A 21,023-nucleotide genomic window follows, 5' to 3' on the forward strand; every position below is an offset into this window, starting at 1 on the left:
AAGAGTAAGGTTCCATTTCCACTGCAATTGCAGGAAAAATTTTTATGAACCCACAAGAAGAGACACACTTAGAAGGGGTAGCTGCTAAAATGCAGACTTTATTTCCCCCAAAATTCACAGCAGATTGAAAGCTACCAGTCCCAGCCCTAGAAGAGCCCGCAAGAGCCACCTGGCTGCCTTAAAGCTCACCCACTCATCCCAACCTGGTTCTTTATAGGACCTGGATATGTGGGTGAATGCCAATTTTTACGTCTGTTTTAAATATATATTGCCATCAAAAAGGTCTTAAATATAAAAAAAAAAATTCACCAATAACAACAGAAGTACTCGTGCTTTTAGAATGGAAACATCTTAAAATAAGAACAATGCATATTTATGACGACACATCACAGTTATAAATGTTCTAACCTGACTCTATTAAAGATGTGTGAATAAGAAATGCCTTGTAAGTCTGAGGATGACAAAGTCAAACAGATAGCACCACTGGCAACATTTAAGAGCTCACAAACTGACCACTATTTAATACTTCACAACTATTCCTGAAGATTCTATTTTGAAGTGACCAATAAAATAGTTCAGAAAAGAAGAACCATCTCTTAAAAGGCAAAAGATACGTATTCTTTGCTCCTATTCAGAAGGTCCAATTTCCTGAGCTAAAAACCCCCGCCAAAAGTAGATTAGTCTTTTCTGAGTCAAACAACTTTTCATTTCTTCAAAACCAGGGTTGATTGAGAAGACAAGCGACAAAAATTACAACAGCTGCTAGGCAGCAGGCTCCACAACATGGGACAAAATAGACACGAAATGACAAACCTCTAAATAGACTGGGTCCTTATCAAAGACTAATCAAACTTGACCCACCGACATGATTCCACATTACCATACTAAAAATTCCAAGCGCCCGCCATTTGAGAACTTAATCTGGAAATTTACTGAGCAAATTTGGCTGTCCCACGATGTTCACTTCTACTCTAAAACCATCCTACTAGGGTAGAGTTGCCCATTCTGTTATGAACGGAGCCCATGGGGAATATGGCTTGTGTGTGGCCAACCCAAGATGACACCATCATCTTGCTGTTGAGCTTAGACATACAGTGAAGAACACGACTTGGACAGTTTCAGAAAATGGCACCAAGTCAAGAGGTTCCAAAAACATCATCAAAGGTCAAAAACTAAGTCTTCAAGTCTCCATTCGATGACTTGCTATGAATAAAATACTAGGGTCAGCAGAACACTATAAACAATTTAGGGCCCAAGTCACCACCCAGGCTATGCCAGACAATTCATTCACAGGACCTGGTTTTGTCCAAAAGCATGACTCCGTCCCAGACTTTAACCACTCAGAGTTGCCTGGTAAGGCGCTATCCCCCAAAAATGTGGCTTCTTACCTAATGAACCTGGTAAATCCTCGAGGACAGGGCTTATCAAACCTGCCTGCCCAACTGAATTACCTAAGGAACTACTTTTTAAAAAATAAACATATTCATCTGGGGCGGCCTGGGTTGCTCAGTCAAGAAGTGTCTGCCTTCGGCTCAGGTTATGATCCCAGGGTCCTGAGTTCAAGCCCCACATCGGGCTCCCCGCTCAGCAAGAAGCCTGCTTCTCCCTCTCCCACTCCCCCTGCTTGTGTTCCCTCTTTCGCTGTGTCTCTCTCTATTAAATAAATAAAATCCTTAAAATAAAATAAAACACATTCAGCAAAAAAAAATTGAGTGCCTGCTATGTGTCAGGCACTGTTCTAGATACTAGGAAAACAGCAGAGACTATAACAAACAAATCTCTGGCCTTCATGGGGCTGGAATTCTAGTGGCATCAACAAGAGTAAACATGAAACAGACTGAAAGGGTAAAGTGTGTCTCACTCCCATCCCAACCATTCAGGGAGCCTGTTAAAAATCCCAGGGACCCTGCGTGAGGTGCAGAAATGTGCATTTTTAGGGAGCACTCCAGGTGATTCTGAAACGACTAGCACAGTGCTGATGAAGGTGTAGAGACAAAGCTGTTCCTGGATTCCATCCACCAGATGAAAAGTTTCTACAGCAGAGGAGCCCTGAATCTAGCCAACACTCCTGATGCTTGCGGTTTTCTTCAGTGACTACCTGGACATGACAGGACGTGCCTACCTCGCCAGGATCACCGGCAACAAAGGGCCGGAAAGAAACTGGTCCATTGGCCCATTAGCATAGAGGCAACCATCCCGCACAGAAGGATGCGCGGGGTCCCTGCCCACATCGAGCAGCTGCAGGTCACCCGAACGGCAATCACCGAGGCACAGTAATCAAAGGCCGGGGAGCCAGGAGGAGGAAAGAGCCCTACAGTGAAACAGTCCTAAACAATGTGATCACCCTGCAGATGGTGGAGAAGGCCCAGCAGCTGACAGACAAGGCTGGCTTGGAGCTATAACGGACTTGCTCTTTTAAAGCAAAGGCATTCAGGCCAACAGAGACAAACCCTGCTAATGGCACAGCTGCAGATGCTAATTAAAGGGCAAATCTTACATGGGTTCGGTTTTGGAAGGAGCGGCGGCTTCTCTGCGGGTGATCACACTACGCCCCCAAGAACAGGGATGCCAGTGCCCATCAGTTGTGTGGCATTCAAAACAAAGGACAAAACTCTGTGTGTGTGTGTGTGTGTGTGTGTGTGTGTGTACCACATGCACATCCATACAGACTTGCATGCACACATATCCATATGCAGGGAGGGGGTGAGTAGTTAATAGTTCTTGTACTCTACTCCAATCTGCATGGGGTGTCATTAGAGACCCGCTGTGCTGGCCACCCCTCTAGCAGCGTGCCCTTGAAATGCTTGCACTACAATCAGCATGCCTGAAAGTACCATGGAAATGTAACAATGCTATTGGCATCATTCACTGCCCTGCACCACTGTTCCTGATCTTTGGCATTGGAAAGGAAGGAAGGGATCCTCGAAGCGGAGTGATCCCTGACAGAGGCCCTAAATTATTCCTCTTGAAGGACAAGGTCACCAAGAGAAAAGGAGAGAAGACCCTTTGTTTCAGAAAATACAAATCCCAGCCTGACTCATTCGTCTATTCAAAAGATCCTCATTGAGTGTGGAATCATCCAGAGCCTTGGCGAGACACAGCGCACTCAAACCAGGCAACTGAGGACAGGGTTAATGAAGCATCCAGCAGTGGTGAAGAATCCCCGTGCCAGTTAACAGCAGGGGAATAGGTACCACTCCTTGACCTCAAAGAGTCATGGGCAAGAAACAGGATCTCAGGATCTTCACTACTGCGGATGGAACGAAAGGAAGAAGCAGTACCCAGAAATGAGCTGTAGCTATAGCCACAGGACCAGTGTTTTCTATGTGGGGTTCCCCAGACCAGCACCAGCAGCTGGGACCTGGTTGCAAAATCTTGGGCCCCATCCTAGACTTACTAAACCAGAAACTGTGATCGTGGAACCAAACGAACTGGAACAATGGAATGGAATTGTGACTTTTTTTTTTTGTGATTTTTTTTTATAGACATATAATATATTTTTATCCCCAGGGGTACAGGTCTGTGAATCGCCAGGTTTACACACTTCACAGCCCTACCATAGCACATACCCTCCCCAATGTCCATAACCCCACCCCCCTTCTCCCAACCCCCCTTTCCCCAGCAACCCTCAATGAAACTAGGAGCTCATTCTTTGAAAGAATTAATAAGATTGATAAACCCCTGGCCAGACTTATCAAAAAGAAAAGAGAAAGGACCCAAATAAATAAAATCATGAATGAAAGAGGAGAGATCACAACCAACACCAAAGAAATACAGACAATTATAAGAACATACTATGGAATTGTGACTCTTAAAACTCTAAACACATTCACTTGAAATATGCTTCCAAAGAGCAGGACACAAAAAAACAACCGTTTTGAAGATGCAAAAAACCACCCACCCCCCCGCCAGGGCAATAACACACTGGGCAAATGACCTGGGGTCAATCAGAGGCATCAATATCTCACTTCGCTAATGAGAACATTGAAACCAAAAAGGCCGATGACTCCAGAGAGACCAACCAAGGAACAGTAATAAAACAAGAACCTATATTCTAGCAACAGCTTCCTTCCGACGGGCAGCCAGCTCCCAAACCCTGGCTTCCCCAGCAACAACATGTGAATATGCTGGTGAGTTTTGAGACGTGCCTGAAAACTGGATAATCTTATCCAAGAGATCAAAACAGCACATGTCTCACTGTCAAAACTATCATAAGCTGCCACATTTCACTAAAATAAACAATGAGGTTCTATTTGTTAACTCTCTCCAGGCTCCCAGTCACAGCACGGGCTGCTGTTTATGCAGGCCACGAGGTCACTGCCTAGAAAGCACTAACCTCCAGATTGTTCCTCACCGGAAGGAGATACCCCACACGTGACTGCGCAACCTTTGGTGGAAAGCGAGACAGGAAATATAAAGAACTGATGCCAAGTAGGACCTCACGGCCAGGGTCAGACTGGCAGTGCTCTGGGGTGTAACAGTGTCATGTAATGGGTACAAGAGATGGATCCTGTACAGGAGATGGATCTAGGAGGCCTGGCTTCAAAACCCAGATCTATCTTTTATTACCTGCAAAACAGACTATAACTTGCCCCCCAAGTCCACTCTTCCATGGATTCCCTTGGCCATGCAGCTAGCTGGCACAGAAATGAGGGCATGTGATGAAGTTCTGGTCCACAAAATAGGAGAGGAAATGATGTGTCCCAATTCCATACCATGCTATGTAAAAGGAGTTTTCTTGTTGTGCTCTCCACCCCTTTCTCCTGCCAGCCAGGGGAAACAAGAACATCAAATGCCCAGCTCTAACCATGTCAAGGGGACAACATCTTAAGGGATAAGGAGCCATAAGATAGAAGGAACCTGGGTCCCTGGATTATCACATACAACAGAACTGCTCCATCGGTCTGGGCTGGGTTTTTGTTCTTTTTACTATAGTAGCTTAGCCTATACCTTAATTAATACATCCTATGTGCAACTGAGGAAGAAAAATTTGGAATGAACAGAGAGAAGTTAATATAAGGCCACTGGAAGGAAAGAAGATTCATAGGTCAGTTATAGGCTCAGAGCAAGGGCAGCCTGAAAAGACCCACAGCATGAGAGCAAAATAAGTCAATCAGAGAAAGAAAATTATCATATGATCTCCCTGATATGAGGAATTTGAGAGGCAAAGTGGGGGGTTTGGGGGGAAGGAAAGTAAAAAAAAATGAAATAAGATGGGATTGGGAGGGAGACAAACCATAAGAGACTCTTAATCTCACAAAACAAATTGAGGGTTGCTGGGGGGAGGTGGGAATGGAGAGGGTGGTTGCGTTATGGACACTGTGGAGGGTATATGCTATGGTGAGTGCTGTGAAGTGTGTAAGCCTGACAATACACAAACCTGTACTGGGGCAAATAATACATTATATGTTAATTTTTTTAAAAAAAGCAAAAAAAAAGACCCACAGCATGAAAAACATCAGTATAAAGCCAGCAACCTTTAAGAATCTCACAAAGCATTTAGATGCAACAATACTACATATAATGAGTTACAAAACAATGTTTTCTTTGTAAAGATCGGCTCCTTCCTGGAAGGACACTGGTGAAGGCATCTGTTATATGGAACTGAACAGATTTCATCATGAACCAGATCAACAAAGCGCTGTTTCTATGGGCTGCCTGCCAGAATACAGAACTAGCCTTGTTATATGGAATCAGACATTAACAATACAATGGGCTTCATAACAATTTTCTTTTTTTTTAACAATTTTCTATATACCAGAAATTGGCAAGATGGTTTCATTGGTATATAATGACAAATAGGAAATTTTTAACCATCAAATTTCAAAGGGATCCAAGTTCAATTTCCTTGCATTGCACTCCCAATTTTGAAAATCCCACTGGATCTAACTTGAATTACATACTTTAGAGAACAAAATTTACACTCTTAATGTGTCATTTCCATAACACAATAAGTTAATCTGTATGTAAATCAATTTCTGTGAAATTAATCATATGTTCTTCCAATAAATGCTTCTTAAGCATTTACTTGGAGAAGCCTACTGGAAGCAAGGGAAACATAATCCCTCCCTTCATGGAGGGAGTAGCCTGGTGGGGGAGCCCAACACCCACCCATGAAGAGGAGGTACAGGGTGCTACGAGTCCACAGCCAGAAGGGCATCCCTCCCACAAGTAGAGGGGTCAGGAAGAGTTTCTGGAAGAAGTGACATCGAGTCCAAGCTCAGAAGGAGAAAAAGGAGTTAGCCCGGGAAATAGGGAAAGAGGGAATGGCATGGAGAAAGGTCAAAGGCCAGTTCAAAGGACCAAAGGAAGTTCAAGATGAATGTAAAGTGCAAAGAGAGGGGTGCCAACGTGGCTCAGTCAGTTAAGTATCTGGCTCTTGGATTCACATCGTGATCTCAGGGTTGGGAGATCAAGCCCAGTATCAGGCTCCACAGGTTCCACACTGAGCACTGAGCTGCTTAAGATTTTCTCCTCCCTGGGCTGCCTGCGTGGCTCAGTCAGTTAGGCATCCAAATCTTGATTTTGGCTCAGGTCATGAGCTCGGGGTGTGAGATCAAGGCCCACAGTGGGCTCTGTGCCCAGGGGGAGTGTGCTTGAGTCTTTCTCTCTCCTCTCCTTCTCCCCCAGCCCCACCCCCAGCAAAATAAATAAATAAATCTTTAAAAATTAAAATATATTCTCTTCCTCCTCCTCTGTCCCTCCTCCTGCCCCCAGCTCTCACAATCTCTTAAAATATAAAAGTTAATTAATTAAAATCAAAGGAAAGGAAAGGTAAGCAACAAGCCTGGCAGTATATATGAAAAAGGCCTTGTAAACCACATGGAAGAGTCTGGATTTCATCCAGAGGGCAGCAGGGAGTCTTACAGGGTTTTAACAGCGGATGACTTGGCTGCAGTGTGTAGAAGACCTGGGGGAAGGGCAAGACAGATGGCAGGGAGAACACTTAGGAGGTTACTGCAGTAATGCAGACAAAAGAAGATGGCGGCCAGAACTCACTGGGGAGAAGCAAGAAGCAAGAATGGAGAGAAGAGATAGCTTTGAGAAATACATAGGACACCAAATCCGATTTCTTTTATTCATTGATTTTTAAATGTATCTTCAATTACACTGCATTTGCATTACAAATGAATGGTTAACTGCCAGGGAGTTCAGGATGATTTGTATGCTTTCCCTGAATTTCAAAGGTTTGGTGATCTGTAAGGGGTCAATAGGTAACAGTGGGATTCCAGAACTTCATGATGCCCATAAAGACCTACAGTCCTCTTGTGACAGAATGTACTTCCAGACTTAGAGACGCTGAGATTTTAGAAAGAAAAAATGGTGTGTATACTTTGGATTATGTAACACCCTCGGGTAGGGCTTGGGATATCACCCTGTAATTAAATGCATTCACAATTTTGAGGCAAAATGTATGAAAAGTCACTCTAAATGGAATGAAGATGAGATTCAGGTCAGGTTTTGCTACAGAGTTCACGTCAAGTTTTGCTGCCAAATAGTAACAAAAGAACTTGAGGTTATTCAGAACTCTGGGTATTTCGAAATTGTAGATAAGGCATGGTGGATCTATAATCGTATCTTAGTTCCTATGCTGAGTTTGGATATTTATGAGAAAACTGTGCCCTTAGCAAGCATTTTACTCCAAATTACCAACGTACTTGAGAAGAGAATGCAGACAAGGAAACAATTACAAGATTCCATCAGCGATACCCAACAGAGCTACTAAAGAAAGGTGTAAAAATGTCATTATAGCCAGGTATCAATGTGCTGAGGCAACTGGAATTCTAGAAAACAGCTGTTTTAAGAGCATTCCTATCTTGTAAGATGGCGGCTAAAGAACCAGAGAAGATGGGCATTAAGCTCAAAATGCTGATGTCAGTGGTGAAATCCAGATGGAAACCCCACAGTCAAAAGACCCAAAAAAGGAAGCTTCCTGCCCCTGGGAGATGTCTTAGCAGAGGAGCAGCTGACACTCCCAATCCACGAGATATTCCACAAGGCTGTATCCAAGAGGAAGTCCACAGCAGCGAATTCCACAATTAAAAAGAAAGGGAAGTTCCACCAATGGGACAAAGCCAATTGGCAGGGAGAAAAATGGCGGCCCCAAAAAGATTAAAATTTTTGAAATGACCCAGTATTACCCTCTTGAAGATGCACTTTGAAAAGTGTTGTGCCGTGAAGAACAAAAATAGAAACAAAAGCTACTAGTCAACACGAAGGAAACTATGAGTCAGTAACACTGCCAGGGCCCCTCCAGGCATCCTCATTGGCCACCATGGAGACAAGCAGTGAGCTCCTTGAAGCCACTGGGCAGTGGCTTGACCAGCAGTTGTCATCAGTTACACAGAATGCTCAGAACTGGTCATCACCTCTACCAAAACTGACTTAAGATTCCCAAGGCATCTCAACAATACTGACTCTGAAGAGAAGGCATGAGCCTGGGCCTTAAGAAGACGAGGCCTTCAACCCAGATGGAGAGGAACACAAGCTTATAGGTCGGCGTGAGGCAAACCAGAAAACTGTGGACTCTCAACGTTTGCCAAAAATCGGGGCCCTTGCTAGTTCCAGGACTGCCCATGTTCTGTATTGTCTTGAACACAAAAAGGATTGTTTGCAGAGATGAAGTTAAAACATCCAAAACAACACTAACATACAAATAAATCCCTGCTGTTTCAAGGGATCTTCTTTTCTGAGAGCTAATGAAGAAGTCTGTTAATACACCCAAACATGAGGGACTCTAGAAGACACAGAGAGCTCAAAGCAAATGTTGTGTATGCAAGAAATATCCTAGAATGTCAATGAGTCTGAAACACCCCAAGGTCAGTTATGAAAGTCAGGGATCCAAGCCCCATATCTCAAGGAAAGAAAGGTTCGAAGACAATATTCAAGGAAAGGAACCTTCAGGCCCTAAACAACAGGCACAGTGTTGGTCCTCAAGAAGCGTGTGGTTAGTGCAAGGCCAGTCTCTCAACACATCTGTATGAAAACGACCTGCTCAGAAGGCTGGGTAGAGCTTGCAGGGGAGGGGTCTTCTCTACCCAGCACTGGGCTCTCAACTGGTATGAAACCACACTAATCACTGTTTATTATAGGTCAGAGATAAATGCAATAAAGTCCCCCAAAACAATCCCATGGAAGTTCAAGGTAAATACCCTTCTCTCTTTTGTGAGTCTCTATAAAAGATCCTCTCCATTCAATGTAATAGGATAGTCTTGTTTGAAGGGCTGAATCAGGAACAAAAATTGTTTCTGGGATACATTTTTTTTTTCCTTTAGGAATCTAAACCCCCAAGAACCTAAACAGGGCCTCAAAATGAATTTTAGCCTTGTATACGCTATGTTACACATACATCAGAAATACTATGGCATTGTTCAAAAGAATAAGGCAGATCTGGGGGGGGTAGGTAGGGGGGTGGGGTAACTGGGTGTTGGTCATTAAGGAGGTCACGTGATGTAATGAGCACTAGGTGTTCTATGCAACTGATGAATCACTGACCTCTACCTCTGAAACTAATAATACATTATATGTTAACTAATTGAATGTAAACAAAAAATAATTTAAGAAAAGAAAGCTGCAGAAGGGAGGCAGTTCCCCTTCCCAAATTCATTTACAAGTAACTGCAAAATTCTATAACTACCATCTGAATCACATCTAACACTCAAATGTTTAATGATATCAAAGCACGGAATAAACAAAACAAGGTGTGACGTGCCTCCATGTGTCACACTGCTACAGACAAAGGCAAAAATAAATGTCAGAAGTAACAAAATATTGACTAATTTTTAAAAGAATAAAAAAAAAAAGAAGGAGGTAGATATGTGTGTATGTGCTGACATGGAAAGATGTTGCGGGTAAATTGCTGAAAGGCAAAAAGCAAGCTGAAGAGCAGAGTAGAGAGTAATATACAATTTCGTAAAACAAACTATATACATGTGTTATAAATGCAGACATAGAAGTGTTTTTTCCATTAGAGTCAGGAAAAACATACATAACCATCAATACATTTCCTTAAGGGAAAGGATTAGAAAGAAAGGTAAAGAACATTCTCTTCTATTTCATACATTCTGCCATGTTTGCATTTTCTCAAAATCACAATGTACTGGGGAGCCTGGATGGCTCAGTGGGTTAAAGCCTCTGCCTTCGACTCAGGTCATGGTCCCAGGGTCCTCGGATCGAGCCCCACATCGGACTCTCTGCTCAGCGGGAAACCTGCTTCCCCCTAACCTCTCTGCCTGCCTCTCTGCCTACTTGTGATCTCTGTCTGTCAAATAAATAAATAAAATCTAAAAAAAAAAAAAATCACAATGTACTTAGTTTTTAAAAATTAAAAAATTTAATGACTTTCACTAGGTTTAGTGGTGATCATCTCACAACATAGACAAATACGGAATCATTATGTTGTACACCTAAACTATTAAGATATTATATGTCAATTATGACCCCCCCAAAAAAATTAAAGCAAGATTCTAAGCTATTAAAGGTTAAATCAGATTATTCTCAAATAATTGACTTCTCATTATTGCCCTTTAAGCCACAGCTATAATACCCAACAAAGATGGGGCCATCTCTAAATGGACTGGCCGTTAATCTTTAGGACAAAGAGAACAGGAAGATACCTCAAAGTCAGGAAAGCAACTCGACAGATCATATGGGCAAGACCCACATCCAGTTCTACATCTGCAATATCTGAGTGTCAGCCCTGGACTAATTCTAAAGAGATGGATGAAAAGACTCACCAGATAGAGGTTATTTTTGTCCTGAAAGGCGTACTGTAACTGGGGGATCCAAGGGCTTGTGCTCCGAGATAATATGTTCTGTTCTTCCTCAAAAAATGAAACCTAGGGGAAAAAGAAACTCTTTAGACAATTACAATAGCATTGGGGCAGAGTAGGGAGATGCCCTATCCTCTCTCTACAAGCCAAAACCGATGTCTCTAGCTTAAAAAAGAAAAATCATCCTTTAGCCCAGCACTTGACAAATTTCATTTACCTACTTTGCTCACCATTTTTGCCAGATCTGTATCTTATCTGCCTAATTATTGACTTAACACCTCTCCTTAAAGTTAACTCACTTCTTTTAAATCTAAATATCTTTCTCTTTCTCCTCTTCTTCACCCCCTCTCCCTGAACAACTCAGTCCTAAAGCCATTAGATGGAGCAGAACAGGGTAAGCATCCATGACAGGTGTTAGGGACAGAGGGCCACAGTGGCCCAAAACAGAGTGCCCGACCCAAGCAGGGTGAGGAAGGCAGTCCAATATCGGGCCCACATAGGGTGAAGAAGGCATCCACGTGTAGGGAATGGCCTGGAACAGGGCATCTGAGCCCACCAATGGGAGAAGCGGCAACAAAGGAGACTGAATGCACACAGATGCATAAATAAGCTAAATATTAGGGGAAGAGAAGAGAGCTATACACACAGAAAGGGTGAACACTAGAATAAACTCAGGGAAGTTGGATGGGACTTGGAGATATTGGGGTGAACACACAGCTGAAACAGAGAAATAAATATAAACATAAAGTTGTGTGTGTGCATGTGTGTGTGCGCACATGAGGAGGTAGGTGTATTTAGTATTTAGTACGTGTACGTGTATTCCCTGGCTCTGTCCACTGAAAGGGGTCTGGAGGCAGTGGCACCCCAACAGCAATATGGGCACCTAGTGCCCAGATCTTGGCTTCTAAATACCCTCTTACACTGAAAGTTATTGCTCGTCTTTGAGAAGTAACTGATTCCAAGGGTGGGGCAGGCAAGAGCCTGAACCTCTTGTTGTACCAGAAAGCAAGAGACAACTCAAAGATGGGGAAGTGTCAAAAGACACAAAAACCAACCTAAAGAGACTCTCATGGCCCAACTTAGGGGACAGGTGGTGTATAAAAATACATAACGACAATAATGGCTTGTAACTCAATGACTTAAGCAGGAAAATGCAAATCCACGCAGCTATAAATTAATAAACAGAAAGTTATATGAGGAACAGGTGCTTCCACAGTTTGAAAGCACCTCCCTATGGAATACTAACGTAATGACGAAGCAGAAGGGGGTGACCCCACAGTGAAGCATGGCAGATATGTTAAGTGAGCATCAACATGAACATGACAAACTGAAACAAAGTCACCCACTGGGAGGCAATGAGAAGAACAGAGCATCTCGTCTGTGGCATTCCTGCCAAAGACCTAGCACCTGAACCTGAGCAACATTGGACATATCTGTATTTTACAAAATAGCTGGGTCTGTGATCTTCAGAATCACCAAGGTCATGAGAGTCCAGGGAAAACTGAGAAGCTGGTCCATATTGAAAAAGACTAAAAACACAGGACAACTAAATGCTATGTGGGATCCTGAGCTGGACCCTTTTGTTCTAGAGGAACATGGAATGGCCAGTGGAGCAAGAACGGAGTCTTAGAACGGAGGATTAGACAGTGGTAATGCATGTGGTAATGTATTAGACAGTGGTAATGTAATTTCTTTCCTGATATTGATGGCTGTATCGTGGTTCACAGGAGAGTATCCTTATTGTAGGAAATGCACAATGAAGTCTTCAGAAGTAATGGGGCATTGAGCTGGCAACGGATTTTCAAACGGCTCAGGAAGAAAAAAGTTGTTCGTACTTTCTGTTAGTTTTCCAGGTCAACTTGGCTGGGCTATACCACCCAGCTATTCAATCAAGCAGGAACCTAGGTGTTCCTGGAGAACAACAACCCAATTCCTGTAATCTCCTGCACCTGATCTGTGGCCCTTCTCCTTTCCTGGCACATAAAAGGTGTGCAGAAGGGTGCCTGGGTGGCTCAGAGGGTTAAAGCCTCTGCCTTCAACTCAGGTCATGATCTCAAGGTCCTGGGATTGGGTGTCTGTTCAGCAGGGAGCCTGCTTCCCTCTCTTTCTACCTGCCTGCCTCTCTGCCTACTTGTGATCTCTGTTTGTCAAATAAATAAATAAAATCTAAAAAAATAAAAAAATTTTTAAAAAGGTGTGCAGTGAAGGAGGTTGGCCGAACTGAAAATCCTACATCTTTACTTGCTTGCCACAGACTCTTCGTCTGATCCCTGAAGCTTCCATTAAAATAAATGGTCTCTGAGGACTCTTCTGGTTCTCACCAAGCCCTGGGCAGCTATGCTGGCTCTCCTAAGTGATCTTCCTTACAGGATGTTACCTCTTCTGTCTCCTTCTTTGGCATCTCCTTTCCCTCGCTCCGTGTGCTGGTTTCTCTCTTCTCTGCCCTAAATTCCAAAACCTTGCCATGGCTCAATTAAAGACTCTACTTTCCTTCTTAGTCGCTGTCTTAAGGAATGGTTGGGTAGCTTTCATTAGCTCCTGTGTGTATCTGATTGTAAAAGCCCCCAGCCCACACAGGGCACCTGGGTGGTTCTGTTGGTTAAGCCTCTACCTCTCAGTCTTGATCTCAGGGTTGGGGATTCAAGCCCCGCGCTGGGCTCCATACCTGGCGTGGAGCCTACTTTAAAAAAAAATTAAACAGGGAGCCTGCTCCGCATCCCCCCCGCATGCTTCTCTGCCTCTTTGAGATCTCTCTCTCTGTCAAATAAATAAATAAAATCTTAAAAAAAAAAAATTAAACAAACAAAATAATAATAAAACTAAAAAACTAAAAATTAAAAACCCCCAGCCCACACCTCACACAGGGTCATTGCAAGTCATTCACCTGAAGGAAGGAACACCTAGAACATCTCTATTGCTTGCCTGCAGTACAATAGATCGGATTGTTTTCTTTTTAAATGCACCACTTCCCATCTACCACAAACACTGCAAAGTCAGGGCTACGTTTAATGCCTCTTCTCAAGGACCTAGAAGCACAGCACACAGAACAGGTGCTTGGTCAGTGCGTCCTGATGATAGGTGGTGGCTTGGGTATTGGGAGCTTGAGTGAGCATCTTCCATTCCCCCCACTTTCCAAATGATTTGCAACATCTTCCATTCCCCCCTTTCCAAATGATTTGCAACGTCCTGTCATTTCTCCTTTCGGTGAAGTCACTCATATTTCACTGCTAAACACAGGCTACATCATTCCTGGACTGACAAGCAGCCTCCTGCCCTCCACTGCTCCTTTGACTGGAGGCTACACAAAGTCACGGAGTCCTCAGACTCCGATCCCAACCTCCTCCTTCCAAAAGTATAACACCGATCCCCAACCGCCTCACAAAGTGAACAGCCATTCCGAAAAACAGTTCTTCAGGGAATGGAGAGTTACCATGTAAAAGATACAGAGTTTCTATGTGGGATGATGAGAAAGTTCTAGAAAGAGAATGGTTATGGTTGCAGGCAATGTTGTAAATGCACTTAAGACCAGTGAATTGTACCTTAAAAAGGATTAAAACAGTAAATGTTATGCTATGTATATTTTGTCACAATTAAAAAAAGGTTCTTCCTATTTCCCACAGATGACCCCCTCCCCAACCAAATGTCTCATTTCTCCCTATTTCCTAGTCCATCTGTTCTAAACCACTAAGAAGGAGAAAAAAAAAAAAAAAGACATGCGCGCGTACACACGCACATACGTATCTGTATAGAATTCTAGTACTCATTCCTCCAAAACATCACACACACACAGACACACACACACACAGACACACACACACACTTCCACCTGCCACACTCCCGTCATGCCTCTCTGCCCAGAACCTACATTCCCTCTCAGTAGTGTGAACCTCCCCTGACTGTCCCTGGCTCACCCACATCTCTCCTCACGCCACAGTTGGTGAATTTGCTCCCTGCTCTCCCTTCTGGGATGCTTTGGCTGCTGAGTGCCTGCTTTATACATCTGCATTTTTCCTCCACTTTCCAAAGTTGTTTTTAAAGCCTGTAACTAACAGCCACGGAGCTCCAATTCCTTCTGCAGGCTTCCCACGGAGCTGGGTACATTATCGGACCCACGATGTGCGCTCGGATGTCTGTAACTAATAAACTGCTCTGAACACCAAGGCTGATGACTGTCTCTCTAGCAACCCGGCAAATGAGTCAATATGTCTGGAGCAGAAGCCTTGTTCAAAGAAAGAAAAATACCACGATCAGAAAGAGAAGTTCCTACCTGCCTTTAAACAAGCAACACCCTAGCCACAGAATAATTGTATTTCATTTCTTCAAAATCCCGTTTAAAAATCAAATACCCACAGCACAAATAAAGAAAATGTGTCCCAAAGTGAATGCTGGCTAACCCCACAAGATGCATATCTCAAATACCCAGCAGACGGTCACGAAAGGTCATCTTAAATTTATTAGTTAAAAGGCCATGTTGATTCTGAACAAAATACAACAAGAGAAATGTGATAAAGAAATCAAGGGGAGCTTTTGAGCCTTCCAAATGAGTCAATATCTGTTCAAGAAGAAAAGCTGAGAATGTGAGAGAGCCTTCTGCAACCATCATTAACCAGAGAGTCACCCAGGAAATCTTGGGGGATCCCAGATGCCAATTTCACAGATCATCACCTTTGCAATGAACATTCTGGCACAGAAAGGGGAAAGGGCGTGGTGCTAAAATGCTCCTACCTGCTCCTGGGCCAACAAGGTCTCCTTCTTCATGACTTTCATGGCATAGATGTCCCCAGTGGCTCGCTCCCTTACCACCTGCACTTCAGCAAAGTGACCACAGCCCACAAGACTTCGGACTTCAAAGTCCTTGGCTGAAGGCTGGAGCTCCTGTAATTCAGCTATGGTGTCGGAATCTGCAAGAGATGGAAGAGTTGCTCCCAGGTAAGGAAAGCATTTCAAATACACGCATCTTTATGAAAGAAAAAAAAAAGAAAGAAAGAAAGGAAAAAGTATTCCTATGTGTTCCCTCACTGTCAAAAGACATTTAGTCACTTTCTCATCCGTCATGAATAATTATAAAATCAGCACAAAAGTGTTTTTATATGTTAAGTTAAAATTAAGGGCTCCAGAAATTCCAAAGCAGTTTCCATGGTAGCTATAATTTGAATCCTGTAGACTCAGAAAATAGGAGGAGAACATAAATCATGCTTTTCTTCCTCCTCTCTGAAGGCTGCAGGGCAGTGTTCGGTCAAACATGTTTATTAGCACTTAGACTGACTTATCATGTGACACAGGCAACATGATTCCCATCTCAATCCACTTTGGAGCTGACTTCCAGATCATTCCATGCTCGGTGTGTTCTGCACAGTTTTATCTCAGTAACCTAGGTTTTATCCCACTATCCCATCTCGCTTGGGTGCTAAGAGAACTACTTCCTCTTCCTTAATAGACAGCAGTGCTACAAAAACAAACAAACAAAAACAAACAAGAAAATAAAATCAACCAACCAACCAACAAAATAAAGCCCTGACGTTTGCTCTGCAGAGTTGGCAGGTCACACACTTGGAAGGGTTTACAACTATCTTTTTCTTAGCATATAGTTTTCCTCCTTCTCCAAGTGCAGTCTCTCAGTGAGTATCTTAGTCTGCTCAGGCTGTTAAAACAAAATTCCATAGATGAGGTGACTTAAACAACAGGCATTTATTTCTTATGGTTCTGGAGTGTGAGAAGTCTAAGATCAAGGTGCCGGCAGATTGAAATCTTGGGGGGGAACCCACTTCCTGGCTTACAGAGAGCCATCTTCTCACTATATCCTCACAAGATGGAATGGGAGGGAACCCTGGTCTCTCTTCTTCTTCGAAGGACAATAGTTCCATCACAAAGGCCCCAGCTTTATGACTTCATCTAAATCTAATTCCTTCCCGAAGGCTCCACCTTCAAATGCCACCATATTGGAAATTAGAGCCTCAACATTTGAATTTGCAGGGGGACACGAACATTCAGTCCATAACAGGTAGAGATCCGCCACATAGTAGGGATTAAATGCATGGCAGATTTGGAATCGATGTTATATTTATTGATGCTCTAAGAACACAAAGCGGGGACATCACTGGATATGCAGACTCTAAAGGTCTGAAAGAATGGAGTGGAACAGCCATATCTGACTGGAAAATTCAATCCTTCACATGATAGAGAAACTCCATATAGAGAAACGGGGGTTATGCTCTGAAAGAAGACAAGAGGAACACATAATAATATTATCCTGGAGAATCCCTCAGAGAGGTGCCATGATGAAGACCAAGAGACTCCTGAACTGCCACATGGACACTGAAGTCGTTTGGGCACTAGAGCAGGTTGCCATGTCCATGGTTGGGCACCAGATACTAGAGTTATACTCAGCTTGGTAAGTTATTCACATAATGAGAAGAAATGAGCCCAGTGAAAGGGAAAACGATTTCATACCTATAGTAGCTGGGCATCAAGCATATTGATAAATTAGCCAATGCAGTTTTAGTTGCTACCCATCCCCTTTCTTTGTGACATGGGTAGATCTGAATTCACTGGGATCAAAGGCACAAATGATGAACTCTACTGCACTGGGTACATTCCCACCCACAGACCACACCTCTCTCTTCAGCCAATCACCCTGAAAACACCTCCCTTCTGTCCCCTGGGGGAATCAGCAAGAGTGCTGGGTAGATCCAGAGAAACACACCATGACCACAGTAAAAAATAAATCTAAAAGCCTTTGTGGAGAATTCCATGAGCTGAAAGCTGCCCAAGATTTTCCTTTTGCCCTGACATCCCTGTGCCAAGTCCTATCTTTCTTCCCTGCCCTTTTTCCAAGTTTCTTTCAGATCAGGTAGTTTTGAATGATAATTCCCCAAATATGCTGGCTTGCAACTTTCTGGGCTGAACCTAATTTTATTATTGCTTGCACTCAAAGCCAACCTCTCTCGATTCTCTGCTGGGCCTTGGGTCCCTAGGTTGCTTATAGCATTTGTCCAACTTAACTCTGAATCTGTGGCTGGAAACCACCAGGCATTTCAATCACGTAAGCAGACAAACTGCTTCAGGCAAAACCACAAGGATACCCAGAATTCTGAGAAAACATTCCATATGCCTACATCTTTTTCCAAAGGCTGTGGATTATTAAGGCAAACAGGTCAGATACTAAACTCAAGTGTAGGACAATTAAAAACAAACAAACAAAAAACACCCTCACAATGTCCCTTCATCCCAGCAGCTTTTGTGACTCCAAAACCACAGCCCATTTCAGCCCTGCATCCTGTTAATTACAGCATTTAAGGACTGAATACTGAGGTGGAAATGGAGACCCAAAGCACTGTAAAGAAAATGCAATCAAAGCACGGCCTTGTCAGATAAACATTTGAACCCCAGGGGCAAAAGACAACACAGCTGAGCACAACCCTTCTTCTCCTGAAACTCAGTCAATTCAACATTTCAAATTTCTAGGAATTTGTCCTTCACAGAAACACTAGCAGATGTGCTGGAAAACAACACACAGAAGTATGCTTGCAACACACAGAAGTCTGCTTGCAACAGAAAAATAACCAGAAATGACCTAAAGGTCCAGGGGCACTCGGGTGGCTCAGTCAGTTAAGTGTCTGCCTTCAGCTTGGGTCATAATCGAAGGGTCCTGGGATCGAGCTCCACGTCAGACTCAGCATGGAGTCTGCTTGTCCCTCTCCTTCTGCCTCTGCCCCCAACTCATGCTCTCTCTCTCAAGTAACTCAAGTAAAATCTAAGGAAGGAAGAGAGGGAGGAAGGGAGAAATAAATGACCTAAAGATCCATCAACAGGAAAGTGGAATCAACCTAAAGTCCACCCACATAGAAGAATATTAGGCACATAAAGTAGCTCCATCTCCATGAGAATATTCTTTAAGGACAGGGATTTTCTTCTGTTTTGATCGCCACTGTACACCCAGTCCCCCAAACAGAACCTGGCACAAAGCAAGTGCAAGTGTAAATATTTGTTGAGTAAATATATTGCTAAATGAGCAAAGCTAGTAGCAAAATATTACAGACATATATCCGTTTTGTGTAAAATGAAACTAGAGTGATGTTAGAACATACATGGAAAGGCCTGACTGATTGCTACAGCAGGTTGCCTGGTACACAGGAGTTCGTTACATGGTATTCTCTTTACCTTGGGACATGCTTGAGAATTTCTATAATAAATATTTTATAAGGACCCCCCAAAATTGCAATATTATGCACCAAACTGGTAACAGTGGTTATCACAGACAGAGGAGATTTTGAGGGATAGTCTCTCATTCTGACCTTTTTTTAACTATGTGTCCTGTTTATAATTAGGAAGAAAAAATTCTTAATGTTAGAATTCACCTGTTAAGTACTACAGTTGTTAACATACAGAAGCTCTTGCCTACAGTAAATGTCGCTGAAAGCGCATAGGATCTCAGCTACTGTCAAATCAAAGAACAGTCCAATTTCGACAGCTATTAACACTTTCCATGTTTAATATCAGTTTATTTTTTATGCAAATTCTGTAATACAATGCTTAAGGTTTTCCTACTTGGTTCGCTTGGCAATACAGTCATTTGACCCATATTTACTGAACATCTACCATGTGCCAGACACGGTTTTAAGCACTGGAAATAGAGCAGTAATTAAGAAACAAAAATCTCTTCCCTGGTTCCCAGATCCAGGTTCCCTGCTCCCCACCCTCCTTTGGCTCAAGGCTGGGACACCTCTTCAGGGCTATACTTTCTGTCTGGTTGTCCCAACAGTCCCCAAAGAAAATCTCCATCTCTATGACAAGATGCAAGAAACTCCTGCAGTAGCAGCTGTTGGGCTCTTTTCCACATGTGAAAGTGAAGCTTACGTTCCAAACAGAAACCCAAAAGAGGAAAACACACACACACACACACACAACCAGCCATACTAATGTAATTACCCTTTTACAATCACAGCCTCTCGGCCTTACTCGCCAGGAAGCCTCTTCAAAAATACAAAACAATTCCTTGCAAGAGAATTCTATTAGAAAAACCTACATTTCGCCAAGCCTAAGTCCCCGGATTACTGAAGGAATTTAGAAGATCCACTACTTTAAAGTATCCAGAGGGCAGGGGCGCCTGGGTGGCTCAGTTGATTAAACATCCGCACTCTGGATTTCAGCTCAGGTCATGATCTCCAGGTCATGGGATCGAGCCCCCTGTCGGGCTCCTTGCTCAGTGGGGAGTTTGCTTGTGATTCTCTCTGCATCTCCTTGTGCTCATGCTCTCTCTAAACAAATACATAACATTTTTTAAAGAGTAAAAATTAAAAATAAAAAAAAAGAACCAGGCCCGACTCCAGATTGATGACGGTGCCTGTAGATCAATTCGCCTGCCTCCCTATTTGCCCTCCCCGACCACTCCCTACTTAAAGATTTAAATACTCAAGAAAGTAAGGTGGGGGTCTATTCAAACAGATATGGAATAAAGAAAAGGACCCGAGTACATTTTTAAATTAAAGACACCCAACATATTAAATATATGTTGAGGCTGGCAGCTACCATTATTGGGTTAACATTTATTATCTCGTATGTGTCAGGCAACGTAAGCCTGGTCTGTGCCCTAATTCATTCAATCCACGCACAGCCTTCTTAAATATTATTTTCCCCATCTTGCGGATAAGGACACAGAAGAGACGAGGTACAGGTAAATCACGAAGTTCATTGTGGTGGCCGTATGATGATTTTAGCTACTCAAAACTCCCAGCTCCTTTGGATAGTTGCACATTCCCCCATTCAATGAGACCCAGGTGATCAGGGTGCCCTGAACCCCTGGGTACCCAGAGGAGGCCCATCACACTTCGCATCCTGGCCCAGTGCCTGCTCAAGGGGTAGGCAGATGACCCAGAGCAGACCTAATTAGAGAAACATTGCACAGGGCATGGTAGCCAATCCCAAAGATGGTGCCCAATGAATCACACGCCTCCTGGAATTCACTTGTGTAGTTCTGGGGCACATGGAACCTGGGCGGCCTATGACTCGCTTCAAATAACAGAAGGAGGCCAAAGAGACCCTCCGTCCCTTCCACGCTTCAGCCCTGAGAAGTCCTGGCAGTTTCCACTGGAGCACTTTTGAAAATCCTGAACTGCCACGTAAGATGTCGATGTCTCTGCTAAAGGGACCAGATAGATCAGAGGTCAGCAACTTTTTGCTTGAAGGGCCAGAGAGTAAATAATTTTAGGCTTTGTAGGCCACGCAGTCACAGACACCACGACTCCAAGGCCA

At 43.4% G+C, this 21,023-nt stretch overlaps 1 protein-coding gene across 10 annotated transcripts in view; it reads right to left on the minus strand.

Annotated features, from left to right (window-relative positions):
• The window catches only part of CIT (citron rho-interacting serine/threonine kinase), a 167,727-nt gene that overhangs the window by 138,275 nt on the left and 8,429 nt on the right, over window positions 1-21,023 (minus strand). For 9 of the 10 annotated variants that reach the window (XM_045073762.1, XM_045073767.1, XM_013056602.2 and 6 more), the window contains exons 4-5: window positions 15,498-15,673; window positions 10,737-10,838 (exon numbers count right to left, since the gene is read on the minus strand). In XM_045073762.1, coding sequence (XP_044929697.1) covers window positions 10,737-10,838; window positions 15,498-15,673 — 278 coding nt within the window. The remainder of the gene's footprint in view (window positions 1-10,736; window positions 10,839-15,497; window positions 15,674-21,023) is intronic. The other variant, XM_045073766.1, reaches the window with a different exon arrangement.

The sequence above is a fragment of the Mustela putorius genome, unplaced genomic scaffold (genome assembly GCF_011764305.1).
Source record: "Mustela putorius furo isolate JIRA1106 unplaced genomic scaffold, ASM1176430v1.1 tig00537248_pilon_pilon_pilon, whole genome shotgun sequence".
Taxonomy (NCBI): domain Eukaryota; kingdom Metazoa; phylum Chordata; class Mammalia; order Carnivora; family Mustelidae; genus Mustela; species Mustela putorius.